The sequence below is a fragment of the Trifolium pratense genome, linkage group LG7 (assembly GCF_020283565.1).
Source record: "Trifolium pratense cultivar HEN17-A07 linkage group LG7, ARS_RC_1.1, whole genome shotgun sequence".
NCBI lineage: Eukaryota > Viridiplantae > Streptophyta > Magnoliopsida > Fabales > Fabaceae > Trifolium > Trifolium pratense.
The window spans coordinates 48,918,574-48,932,684 of record NC_060065.1 but is presented as its reverse complement, the minus strand read 5'-3'; the positions used below and the strand labels follow the sequence as shown (position 1 = coordinate 48,932,684).

The 14,111-nt window shown below is 37.5% G+C and overlaps 1 protein-coding gene across 2 annotated transcripts; it reads left to right on the top strand.

Moving 5' to 3' along the window:
• Positions 1 to 218: 218 nt before the first annotated feature.
• On the top strand, positions 219 to 13,486 carry LOC123894610 (histone-lysine N-methyltransferase ATXR3-like). 2 transcript variants are annotated; one of them, XM_045944657.1, is made up of 20 exons: positions 219 to 476; positions 701 to 3,233; positions 3,368 to 3,424; positions 4,184 to 5,338; positions 5,506 to 5,876; positions 5,965 to 6,513; positions 6,602 to 6,702; positions 7,075 to 8,110; positions 8,226 to 8,297; positions 8,937 to 9,047; positions 9,148 to 9,248; positions 9,774 to 9,873; positions 9,981 to 10,076; positions 10,625 to 10,792; positions 10,881 to 11,006; positions 11,454 to 11,507; positions 11,887 to 12,134; positions 12,224 to 12,332; positions 12,429 to 12,731; positions 12,961 to 13,486. In XM_045944657.1, the coding sequence occupies exons 2-20, from the start codon at positions 812 to 814 to the stop codon at positions 13,126 to 13,128; spliced, it is 7,347 nt and encodes a 2,448-aa protein (XP_045800613.1). In that variant the 5' UTR covers positions 219 to 476; positions 701 to 811; the 3' UTR covers positions 13,129 to 13,486. The 2 variants fall into 2 exon arrangements, 1 of the variants encoding a protein (XP_045800613.1); XR_006803879.1 differs by lacking the exons at positions 9,981 to 10,076; positions 10,625 to 10,792; positions 10,881 to 11,006; ... (3 more) ...; positions 12,429 to 12,731; positions 12,961 to 13,486 and having other exon boundaries at positions 8,200 to 8,297.
• Positions 13,487 to 14,111: the final 625 nt, after the last annotated feature.

Below are 14,111 nucleotides of genomic sequence, written 5' to 3'. Positions count from 1 at the left end.
GAGACACACTAAATTTGATTATGCAGTAGCGAATGAAAAACCCGTTTGGACTTTCCCCGTTGAGTCAACACCAAGCCCAAATCTATCATCACTCATTAATTATTACCCCTCCATAAGGGTATTTTCGTATTTCAATCCACCGATAAACAACAATAACAAAAAAAAAAAAAGAGTTGAAAATAATAAAACGAAGGTTTTCGTGATTTTGTCTTTAATTAATTAATTAATCCATTCCAGAGCGAGCAACAACAAGAACGAACACACAAACGCAAAGAAGAAGAAAAAACGAAGCGCGAAAGAGAAGAAAGAAAAAAGAAAAGAAAAGAAAAAACCCACTGTTACTAATTACCCTATTATTCATTCATCAATTTTCATCTCGCGATAAATTCACACTTCTCGATCTCATTTCTTCTCAATCTCGTAGATTCATCACCACCACAACGCTTCTTCTCCGATCTATCTCTTTCATTTTATCGGTAATTTCTCATCTCCATCTTCATCTTCTTCCTCTCGTTTTTCTTTTCAATCTAGTAGCTTCTTACTGTTCAAATCACGAACCGATTTTTTTTTTCTCACGTAAAATTTCTCGTTCGGTTGAGTATTTTGGTTTTGAATTGAATTATATGCATTTTTTTAATTTGTTTGTTTGTTTTAAATTTTAATCTTTGTGCTAATTATTTTTTTTCTGGTGTTAATTTAGGGTTTTTGATTTTGCGAGCATTAAGAAGAGGTGAAGAATTTGCAGCATGAGCATCAATAGTCCTGGAGAAAGGGAGAGTTAGGGTTTTCTAACGTTGAAGGTGAGATTTCCATGGGCGATGGAGGTGTCGCATGCATGCCTTTGCAGTATATTATGGAGAAATTATCGAGTTCAGAGAAAACGCATTGCGGAGGCAGTAATGGGAATGGCTTCAACTCCAAGTTGCTTAAGTTTTCTGATAGTGAAAGGAAGAATATGAAGTCGAGGAAGAGTGAATTAGGGTTGGATAGAGTGAGTAAAAGGAGTAGTGGTGATTTTGAGAATGGTGAAATGATATGTGGTGATAAGGTGTTGAAGGAAGAAGTGGAAGAAGGTGAGTTGGTTACTACTACTTCCAAGTGGCCTAGAAGTGAAATTGAAGTTGAAAATGGAGAGTTTTTGCCGGAGATGAATTTGATGCCGAGACGAAGTGAGATTGAGAACGGGGATAGATGGAAATCAAGGGAGTTTGAGAAGGGAGAGATTCATTCTTGGAAGTGGAGAAGAGATGACGTGGAAAGAGGGGAGATAGTTTCTGAGAAGGGTAGGAGAGGAGAAAATCAATATGGACCATGGAGAGGTATGAATCATGATGTTGAGAAGGGAGAATTTGTTCCGGATAGATGGTATAAGGGTGAAATGGGGAAGAATGATTATGGTAACAGCAGTAACCGAAGACATTATTCAGGTAAGGACAAAGGGTGGAAATTTCAACGCGAACGTACTCCACCACCTTCTTGGAGATATACAGGTGAAGATTCTTTTAGGAAGAAAGAGTTCATTAATAGAAGCGGGAATCAGCAAGCGAAAAATTCTCCCAGGTGGGAGAATGCACAGCAGAGGAATGTAAGGATCAGTTCAAAGATTGTAGATGACGAGAAAAATGTTTATAACAATGGTAAGGATCATACACGAGATTACACTTCTTCTGGAAGTCGCTTGAAGAGGCTCGGTAATGATTTTGACAGCTATGAGCGGAAGCATTCTGCAGATTTTACAAGTTTAAAAAGTCGAAGGCTTTCTGATGATAGCTATCGCTGTGGTTATTCAGAGAACTATTCTCGTCGCCCTGAGGAACAGTCTTATAGAAATAATAATTCTACTAGACTATCTGCTGAAAAGTATTCTTCTAGAAATCATGAATCTTCTTTGTCTGCAAGACCAGCTTATGACAGGCATGAACGCAGTCCTGTTCATTCTGAGTGGTCCCCACGTGACCGAAGCAGGTATTATGATCATAGAGACCGCACTCCAGTTCGCCGATCCCCCTTTGGTCGTGAGAGATCTCCATATAGCCGGGAGAAATCCCCCCATGGTCGGGAGAGATCTCCCCATGTTCGGGAGAGGTCCCCATATACGATGAGCTGGGACAGAAGTCGACAGCATGACCATAAGTTGAAAACTCCAGCACGCACCGAGCAGTCACCCCAAGATCAACGTTGGCGACAGCATGATCATAAGTTGAAAAGTCCAGCACGCACCGAGCAGTCACCCCAAGATCAAGGATGGCGACAGCATGATCATAAGTTGAGAAGTCCAGCACGCACTGAGCAGTCACCCCAAGATCAAGGTTGGCGACCGCATGATCATAAGTTGAGAAGTCCAGTACGCACCGAGAAGTCGCCACAAGATCAAGGTTGGCGTCATGATCGCAGGGATTTGACTCCAAATTTAGTGGAACAATCCCCCCTTGATCGAACTAGGAAAGATGTTCATGAAGAAACAAGTTGCAAAACCTCATCAAGTGAAACGCATAACTCCCCAAATAGTTGTAAGAGTGATGAAGATAAGCACATTCAAAGGGATTCAAATTGTTCAGTTACAGAATCTCAAGGTGAAAGAAACATCCAAAACATCAATGAGTCAATTGAGAAAGATATTAGTAGTAGTCAACCTGTTGACGTTGAGGAACAGCAGTCCTGTAGCCCAACTGTTAACAAGAAAGAATCTCCTCACTGTGAGCCACAACCACCTCCTGATGAGCTGCTTTCAATGGAAGAAGATATGGACATTTGTGATACCCCTCCTCATGTCCCTATGGTGACAGATTTGTCATCAGGGAAATGGTTTTACCTTGACTATGAAGGTATAGAAAATGGGCCTGCTAAATTGTGTGACATCAAGGTCCTTGTTGATGAAGGGGTACTAATGTCAGATCACTTTATCAAGCACTTGGATAGTGATAGATGGTTAACAGTTGAAAATGCAGCGTCACCATTGGTTGCTCAGAGTTTTCCTTCAATTGTGTCAGATACAATAACTCAGCTTGTAAATCCTCCGGAAGCTTCTGGTAATCTTTTGGCCGATACTGCAGATATTCAATCTGGTCCTGAGAATCATCCGGAAATGCTGGCCCCCACGCGGCCACACATACACCCTAATGAGAGTGTGCTTACGTCTGAACGTTTGGACAACTTCTACATTGATGAAAGAGTTCAAAATCTGTTGGAGGGTTATGATGTCATTCCTGGGATGGAACTTGAGGCAGTAAAAGGTATTTTATTCTGTGAACGTTATTCTTTTGAATTTCCTTAAATAGTGTCAAATATCTCAGGAATTTAATTTTCCCCCTCTATTTACTCTGAAATATCTTTTCCAAATTTGGTAATTATTATGTTTTATTTGCAGAAGCTTTGCATATGAAATTTGAATATGTGAAAGAGGAAGGATTAGGAGACTATGAAGGTATGTATTCTGCTTTGGTGATTTTAACTGTTGGTCTTTTTGGTAAATTTCATTTTGTTTTGGTTTTAGGTTACTTGGCATTATTGAGGTTGTTTTATTATGGGAGTTGTCTGTTTGCGCATTGTCTTGATGTTGGTAACAATTGAGAGATTATACATGTTTCAACGTTATATATAAGCATTGACTTGTTTTGTACTGTGGTTTGGTCAGTTTTAAGTATATGCATTATGAGTTGGTGCCTGAAATCTAAATAGCTTTTGAACGGTCTATAAAACACTTTGGTGATTATTTATAAATATTTTGTATTTTGCAATTTGCATATCATTTTATTCTTTACTCAATAACCCTTTTCTTTTGTAAAAAAAAAAAAAACATTTTCTTATGCTTGCCTAGTTTTTCTAATTCTCTCAGTTAAAAAAAGTTTTGGTCAATCCAATGGTTTCTTTTCATCTTTGCCATTGATATCGTGAGTTGTGATGGTCTGAAATTTTGAATTCATTTATACATTGGAAGCAGATTAGCTGAATAAAATCTTACTTCTAAATTTTTATTTAAAAAATGCAAACCAAGTCTGGTTATAATTTGCATCTTATATGGAACTCAAAGTTGCAATTTAATTCGTGGTGTTATTCCAATGCACCAAAAACTATTTTGTACATTATCATTATTCTTCATCTGGGAAATTTCAAAAGTAAATGGACATGCACTTAGAGTTATATTTCTTGTGAGGCTGTGACAAAAGTGTTTGTCTCTGTTCAGGTTTTCCTTGGCATGTTTCCTGCAATAGGGAAGATTGTGATTCAAGTACTGATTTAGCATCAAGAGATTCTGAATCTCAGATAAGTATATCTTTTGACAACAAGGATAATGGACTTGGCATTGGCATTCCTAATGATTGGTTTTCCACTCGTTGGTCATGCAAAGGTGGCGACTGGAAGAGGAATGATGATGCCCAAGATAGATCTTCTAGGAAAAAACTTGTTCTAAATAATGGTTTTCCATTGTGCCATATGCCAAAGTCTAGATGTGAAGATCCTCGATGGCCTGAAAAAGATGACTTGTATTTTCCTTCTCAAAACAGGAGGCTTGATCTCCCTTTGTGGGCTGTTGGTGTTGATGAGTGGGTTGATTTCAATGCTGCAAGTAGGTCAGTACAAAGTAAGCCTCCTTTTGTCAAAGGAGTGAAAGGTAATGTTCTTTCGGTGGTAAGAATAAATGCATGCGTTGTCAATGACCAGGGATTGTTGCTCTCTGACTCACGCCACCAGACCCGAGGCAAGGATAGACAGCATCCAAGGTCAACTCGGCCATTCACTTCAACCAGCGATAGTAGGAGATCATCAACTGAAGAAGATTCTCAGTCAAAATCAGTTAGTGATCAGGGTTCTTACCAAAGCACGGAGTTCATTAGTGTCCCTAAAGACCATCTCTGTACTATCCAGGAGTTGCAGCTACATTTGGGTGACTGGTATTACATTGATGGTTCTGGGCGTGAGAAAGGGCCTTCATCATTTTCAGAGCTACAATATTTAGTAGATCAAGGAATTATAAAAAGGCATAGCAGTGTTTTTAGGAAATGTGATAAACTCTGGGTTCCTATTGCTTCTGCCGCAGAAACTTCAAATGTCTGCCACACGAGCCACCAAAAAAGCAGTTCAACGTTGGGTGCATGCTCTGATCATCTGTCAAAGCAAACTCAAGGTGTTTTCTATGATGAGTTTCACACAAGTTCAAGTTTGTTTAACAGAATTCACCCTCAATTTGTTGGTTTTACTCGTGGGAGGCTGCATGAACTGGTTATGAAATCATACAAGAGCCGGGAGTTGGCCGCTGCTATAAATGAGGTTTTAGATCCTTGGATCAATGCAAAACAACCGAAGAAAGATATTGAGAAACAGATATATTGGAAATCAGGTAATTGTTAGTCCTTCACATTCCCCCCTCCCTTCTTTATCTCTGTAAATTTTGTTCTTGTCTGCTTTTGCTTTTGTTTCAGATTAGACTTATTCTGGAAATTCCATTCAAGTGGTCTCATTAATTTTATTGATTTATTGTGTGTATCGGGGTATGTAAATTATCAGAAGGCGACACACGAGCTGCCAAAAGAGCCCGGATGCTGGTTGATGATAGTGAAGAAGACAGTGGTTTGGAAGATGATGTTACCATTGACAAGAATGAACCCACTTTTGAGGATCTATGTGGTGATGCTACTTTTCCCAAAGAAGAAGTTGGTATCGCTGATTCTGAAGTTGGAAGCTGGGGCTTATTGGATGGTCCAGTTTTGGCACGGATTTTCCACTTTTTGAGATCTGACTTTAAGTCCCTTGTATTTGCATCAATGACCTGCAAGCATTGGAGTGCTGCTGTAAGGTTTTACAAGGAAGTTTCAATACAGGTCAATTTGTCATCCTTAGGGCATTCTTGCACTGATACTGTGTTGTGGAACATTATGGTAGGTTTGATATATATATTTTCTGATTCACATTTTCGGTATGTTTTTTATTCTTCCTCCACACATGACTTGTTTATTTTGTCTGCAGAATGCTTATGAGAAAGCCAAGATCAATTCTATAATTCTAATGGGCTGTAACAATATTACGGCTGACATGCTTGAGAAACTTCTTCTTTCATTTCCCGGTTTATGTACCATAGACATCAGAGGATGCAGCCAGTTTGCTGAGCTAACTCCTAAGTTTACCAATGTGAAATGGATCAAGAGCAGAAGTTCACGCAAGGATAGAATTGCAGAGGAGCCTCATAAAATTAGAAGCCTTAAACATATTACAGAGCAAGCTTCGTCTACTTCCAAATCCAGCAATTTAGGAATGGATGATTTTGGTCAGTTGAAGGAGTATTTTGAAAGTGTTGAAAAGAGAGACTCAGCAAAGCAATTATTTCGTCAAAACCTATACAAGCGGTCCAAACTTTATGATGCCAGAAAGTCCTCTTCCATTCTATCTAGGGATGCTCGGACAAGGCGTTGGGCAATTAAGAAGTCTGAAAGCGGTTTTAAGAGGATGGAAGAATTCCTTGCTTCAAGACTAAAGGAAATCATGAAGACAAACTCCTGTGACTTCTTTGTGCCCAAGGTAATGTGATGTATGTATTCTTTAAAATTCATTACATAAATATGCCTTTTGTTACTCATGATTTTTGTTTTGTTATTTTTATCAATAGGTTGCAGAAATTGAGGCCAAAATGAAAAGTGGTTATTACAGTAGCCATGGATTGAGCTCTGTCAAAGAGGACATAAATAGAATGTGCCGTGATGCAATGAAGTAAGTTCTCTTTTTCCTGTTTTTCCTTTTTTCTTGGGAGAAAGTGATTGTTCTCATTTTCTCTCAATGCCTGGTTTATATACTGTCGTTGGACACATTGAAATGAAGATGGTAGGGTTTATTAGTTTTGAGGACTAGGATGCAAAGATCTTATAGTTCATAATTTTGTCCAAATTCTGATTAAGTACTGTATCATCTTGCCTTGGAGGTTCATCCATTTGATTCTCATCTGTACTCTACTGTTTTACCGTTAAAGCTGTTTTCCATCCATGTTAAGTTTAGTGGGTTTGTATAAATCCTAGTATCTTGCCTCCCCACCTGGCCCACAATATTTATGTTAAAATTTGACTCATGTTTGCTTATTCATTACAGATTGAAAAATCGGAGTGATGCTAGTGACATGAATCAACTTGTCACATTATTTCTTCAGCTGACAACACAGTTGGAAGCAAGTTCTAAGAATGTGCACGGTAGAGACGTCCTACTGAAGTCATGGGACAATGACTTGCCACCAATGTTAAGCTCTACTTCCTCGAAGTATAAGAAAAGTAGATTAGTGAATGAAAGGAAGTACAGGAGTAATGGAAAACATAATGTTTTGGACCATGTAGAGTATACCTCTGATAGAGAAATTAGGAGGCGCTTATCAAAGTTGAATAAGAAATCCATGGACTCAGAGAGTGAAACATCTGATGATCTTGATAGGTCTTTTGAAGATGAAAAGAGTGACAGTGATACTACGGCTGAGTCTGAAAGTGACCATGAAGTACGTTCACAAATTATGGTTAGGGAGCCAAGAGGGGATGGATGCTTCTCACCAGAGGAAGAGTTGGATTTTATAACTGATGACCGGGAGTGGGGTGCTCGAATGACGAAAGCAAGCCTGGTTCCTCCAGTTACCAGGAAATATGAAGTCATTGATCATTATTGCATTGTAGCTGATGAGGAGGAGGTGCAGAGGAAGATGCGGGTTTCATTACCAGATGATTATGCAGAGAAGCTGAGTGCGCAAAAGAATGGCACAGAGGAGTCAGATATGGAACTTCCCGAAGTCAAAAGTTTCAAACCTAGGAAGCAGCTTGGAGACGAGGTTATTGAGCAAGAAGTTTATGGAATTGATCCTTACACACACAACCTTTTGCTTGATTCTATGCCAGAGGAGCTAGATTGGTCTCTGCAGGAGAAGCATTTGTTTATAGAAGACATGCTCCTTCGAACATTGAATACGCATGTTAGGAGCTCTACTGGAACTGGAAATACTCCAATGAGCTACCCTTTGCAGCCTGTTATTGATGATATTAAAAGACGTGCTGAAGAAGGTTGTGATACAAGAATGATTAGAATGTGTCAAGGTATTCTAAAGGCCATCGACAGTCGTCCAGATGACAAATATGTAGCTTATAGAAAGGTATATGTTCTTGTTATTTAACTCCAATTTATTACTATCATCCAATGGCATTTTTTCTTTTACTGCTTTTAAACTGTTTTTTTACCCAGACTGTCTGTTCGGATGGATCATGCAGGGGCTTGGTGTTGTTTGCAACAAGGAAGAAGGCTTCTCTCAAGATGATTTTGTTGTGGAGTTTCTGGGAGAGGTAAGGTGTCATATATGCTTGTGTAATTTCACCCATGAAGCTTCTTTCTGTGATTATTAGATGTGGAAATTCTGCATCTTTTGCGGTTGCTCTTCCTTTGGACTAATTGCATGTTCCTGGAATAAAGTCATATGGATACATTCTGTGTTCTCTAACTTGATTAAACTGGTTTTGATCCATTCTTTCCAAAATCTAAACATTTGTGTTTTACATATGCTCTGCATAATATCAAATTCCTGGGCAATAATCTATCTACTAGAGAGAATAAAAAACTGTGAACACATCTAATTGCTGTGGTACTCTTGTCATGAATAAAATAAGTTTTATTTTGAATGGCTCATGAATAAAATAAGTATCATCGATTCTCTACAATTCTTGACATTTCTATGCTTTACATGTAAAACATATTAAGTAGGCATTAGATCAATTCTTGTTTACTTTGCCAGCTAAGGTTTTGTATTGAATGTTTCCTGATTCATTCACAATGTGTTCATATAGCTTTCTGTTTTTCTGAATAGATGTATTGTTATGGTTTAGTTGTATCTTCTATAAATTAGAAGGTCCTGTTTAGAAATCCTTGTTTTGGCATCATATGTTTTCATGGGGAGGCATTGTAATTATATTAAATCTTTTTTACAGGTTTATCCTGTGTGGAAGTGGTTTGAGAAACAAGATGGGATTCGATCTCTGCAGAAAGATAGTACAGATCCAGCACCAGAATTCTACAACATCTACCTTGAGAGACCAAAGGTGCCTGTCAATTCAAAATGAAAAGCTTATGATGTTTAACTCAATACCATTCACCCATCTTTTAGTCCTGCACTTACTAATTTAGCAATGTTCATGATAGGGCGATGCTGATGGGTACGACTTAGTTGTCGTTGATGCCATGCACAAGGCTAATTATGCCAGTCGAATATGTCATTCTTGCCGACCCAATTGTGAAGCCAAGTAAGTTGTTTTATCATTCATGCCACTACTCACATCCACAAAAACTATACATTCGCCTATTTACAGTCATGATTTGATTTTAGTTACAATCATGATTAATTTTGTTGTACATTTTATATCATTATCTTCTTAGTTTTCCTTTATTTTGGATGTGTCTTCACCTGGTTTTCTTTCGAAAACCGGTGACAGAAGGCTTTTAAATATTATGATGGTTTCTATGGCCAAATAATTGTTTTAACATGCTAAAATTTTAATAGTTTTGTGCATGTGAAAATAAAATAAAAACTCAATGTGCGAAGTTGTTGCTTCTATTCTCTTTTATTTTTTGGTTACATACAAAAAAAATCATTGTCCGTACTTTTTTTTTATTTATTTTATATTTTCAGTGTTGTCCTCAGTAATGGTTCTGATATATTTATTGATTAGCTGCCGAGGACTATAAATCTGGGGCATAATCCTTTTGCTACATTTTCCATTTCGGTTTATCATCTATTTTTTTTAATTTATTTTTTAAACTTTTCTCAGAGTCACTGCTGTTGATGGTCAGTATCAAATTGGTATTTATAGTGTTCGTAAAATTCAACATGGCGAGGAGATCACATTTGATTACAATTCTGTTACTGAGGTTTGTCCCATTGCCTGCTGATTTCTATTTATTCAAGTTAGTACAAGTATCCGCGTTTATACTATCTTTGTCTAATGAAAACCTATTATGTATTCATCTCACTGTAGAGCAAGGAGGAGTATGAAGCATCAGTTTGTCTGTGTGGAAGCCAAGTATGCCGTGGGAGCTATCTGAATCTGACTGGTGAAGGGGCTTTTCAAAAGGTTTGAACTTGAACAATTTTCAACTTATAAGTGCTAAGAAAATAAAAGGAGAAATGTGATAATTTGAAGAGTTCAGTTAAAGTACTGGACGTGCTTGCCATGGTTGAAACAATTACATAATTTTATATGATAGTATCAGAGCGGGTAGATAAACAATTTGTCTTCTTTCCTTTCCCGATAGAGTCAATAAACAAATTGCTTTTCTACCCACTCTGATACTACCATATAAAATAATGTAATTTGTGTCTATACTCAGATCTCACAACTGGTATTTATAATAGTGTTGCAACAAATACATTGAATGCTTAATGAATAAGCGTTAACCTAGGAAGTTGTATACTCTAGGAATTTTAACAATCAATTTAGGAAATTGTACAGTTGAAGGAATATCTAAAGATGTACTCAATTCTAATACTCCTCAATTACATAATGAAACCCTGGTTGCAATACAATTTATATTTCCATTTTTTTTAATGGCAATTTGTATTTCCATTTAGATCGCTTGGTTACTTCATCTGTTGAGTGAAATTTGTTGTCCCTTCTCTCAGGTTCTGAAGGACTCGCATGGAATTCTTGATCGGCATTATTTGATGCTAGAAGCTTGTGAATCAAACTCTGTGTCTGAAGAGGACTATAATGACCTCGGAAGAGCTGGTTTAGGAAGTTGTTTGCTTGGGGGCTTGCCAGATTGGCTTGTTGCCTATGCAGCTCGCCTTGTATGTGCCTTCTGTGTTTTTATCAATATTTTTTGGTTTTTGTAGTGGCTGTGTATTAAATTTGCCTGACATTTCTCCTGTTTTGAAGGTGAGATTCATCAATTTTGAAAGAACTAAACTTCCCGAAGAAATTCTGAAGCATAATCTGGACGAAAAGAGAAAATATTTTTCAGATGTATGTCTTGACGTTGAAAGAAGTGATGCTGAGGTTCAGGTGTGCACTCTGTTCCATTTATGTATTATCATATATAAAGATGACATTTTTTTTTTCTTTTGAGTTCTATGTGGATGTAATATGCCCTTTTAAAGATGTTATAGGTGGGAGATATCTTTCACCTTACAAGCTGATTTTGTAGGGTTGAGTTAGACCAAACCCAAATTTTAAGATGGTATTCGAGCCTACCCTTAATTGGTTGGATCATTTGTTATCGAGCCACTCAGCTCATGTTCTAGATGGGCATGAGGGATAGGGTATTTTTGTTCCACATTGAATGTGATATGATAGTCTATAGGCAGAAAAATTTTATAGGTAGGACACATCACTCAACTTAAAAACCTGTTTTGTTGGGTTGAGTTGGGTCAATCCAAATTCTCCAAATTTTGAGAATTCTCGGATTCTGTTGAAACTTTTATTTTCGTTTAATATCTTTGTTTGACTCAGGCGGAGGGAGTGTACAACCAAAGACTTCAGAATCTTGCTGTCACTCTGGATAAGGTGAGTGTGCCTCTCTATTTGCTTATTTGTTATTCTTGTTTATAACTTTATGAAGAAAAAAATGTTTGGCACTTAAAACATGTTCATAAAGGAGGAATGCTAAAGACTAGTGTTTCTATTATGGGCTTGTTAAAAGAAGCACCAAGCTAATACTGTTAAGGTAGGAAGGTTAAATGTAAAATGTAATGACAGTTTCTAGATGATCGAGAAATTTACGTCTCATGTTGAATGTCATGTATGCACTTCACCAATATTCCCTTCTGTGCATGTTTTAGGCGAGAAATGAACTCTTATACAATTTTATCTCACTGCACGTCAGCAATTTTCCATTTAACTTTGTAGTTTGGAGAGGATTTTAATCTTTGATGGGATATTACAGGTAAGGTATGTTATGAGATGTATTTTTGGTGATCCGCGGAAAGCACCACCTCCTCTCGAGAAGCTCAGTCCTGAAGAAGTTGTTTCATCTCTCTGGAAAGGAGAGGGCTCATTTGTTGAGGAACTTCTTCAGTGCATAGCTGCTCATGTAGAAGAAGGCATCTTGAATGATCTCAAATCCAAAATCCATGCTCATGATCCTTCAAGTTCGGCAGATATTCAGAAAGAGCTTCGGAAATCTCTATTATGGTAATTGATTCTTGCTTCTAGCTTGTCTGTATTTTAACCCGGCAGAACTTGCGATCTTTAAAGTTTGTTTTCTCCCACTTTCTATATAGGTTGAGGGATGAGATTCGAAGTCTTTCTTGTACATATAAATGTCGGCATGATGCTGCTGCTGACTTACTCCATATTTATGCTTATACCAAGTACTTCTTTAGAATACAGGTATGTTTTTCCAAACATGAATATCTAGCTGCAAGGGCAGTGGATTTTTCTTTGCATTTTAAACTTCGTATATTAAAATGTCTTGTTTTCTTTCAGGAATATCAAACCATTACTTCACCGCCTGTCCATATTAGTCCACTTGACTTAGGCCCCAAGTATACTAACAAGTTGGGAGCAGAGATTCAGGAGTACCGAAAGGTATATGGTGAAAACTATTGTTTAGGGCAGCTGATTTTTTGGCATAATCAGAGTAATACATATCCAGATCAGAACTTGCTTAGAGCAAGCAGGGGGTGTTTGTCTTTACCAGACATCAGTTCCTTTTATGCCAAGGCTCAGAACCCATCACAGAATCGTGTTTATGGTCCAAGGACTGTCAGATCTATGTTGGCAAGAATGGTTAGTTCTTTTTAATATTGAAGTTCTTAACTTATTTCCTAAGTAAGCTGCGTTCTGGGGAAAATAATACAACATATGGGAAATGTTTTTCCATAGGATAAAATTTTCCCTAAAATGATATGGTTCCATCAACAATAGCAATGCAGTCTTATTCCAGTAGATGTAAGATATGTTTTCTGTGATTTTTTGTCTTTGATGTCGGTGATGATAATCTGTTTTGTTTATCTAGGAGAAGCAGCCCCAGAGATCTTGGCCCAAAGATCAGATATGGTCGTTTAGAAGTTCTCCGAAATTCTTTGGCAGCCCAATGTTAGATGCTGTAATAAATAACTCTACACTGGACAGAGAGATGATTCATTGGCTGAAGCATAGACCTGAAGCCATGTGGGACCGTTAAATTCTTGCATTTTCACGGAGGAAGTGGACAGAGACTTCCTGGTGAAACAACTATTATCAAATATGGAACGGTTCATCATTCAGAGCTACCCGCCTCTTTTAGAGTGGGGTTCTGTAATTATTAACCCAAGGCGTTTTCCCATGTGCCGCTTTTCAGTCATTCTTGTGTACAGTTTTCTTGACCATTGGATTCTAATTCATTTGATTGTAGGGTATTGTTTACTCCTGTGTAATATGAAATGATAGTTAGGAAGGGGAAAAAAAAGAGGCTAATTCAAGGCCTTGCTGTGTTATCATCTAGTTGTTAACTAGGACAATGTTTTATATGATAAAATGTGCAATGTAGTTTTCTTGATGAATGAATGGTCTCAAGAGTACTAGAACTGAAAAAATGAGGTGGAGTTGCTTTATGTTTTCCATCCAACTCGCATATTTCTTGTAAATTAGTATATTGTGGGATGTTTGTACTCTGGTGCTGGTGTCTTTGCCTGAGCTGGCAATAGGACTAAGCCATATGTTTCTTTTCATATTGAAATTTCACATAATCTGCATACCTTCAACCTATAATTTGTAGCTTCCCAATATTCACGGTGAAACTATTTTGGAACACGAGAAAGAGTAGACAAACGACGAACCAAACATTATGCTGCTGGCTGGATTTGACATAATTTAAACGATATTGCTTGTAATCAGTAGCTGAAAACCTATGTTGTCAATGGAGAAATGATATTACCTCAATTATACAAAATAAAATATATTACCACATCAATGTTTTTGAGTTTTTAGGATGCTATCAAAGCGTCTCTTCGTCTAGTGGTAGAATTCAATTTGGGTTCTTAACTTTTTTTTGATTTACCAACTATTTTTCACTAGTGTTGTCAAAAACTTCTATTGGCTAGAATAATTCCATAAAAGAATGGTTCTTACACAAATAAGCTCCAACATCGTAATACATTTTTTTTACATACAAGTTACAACACACAC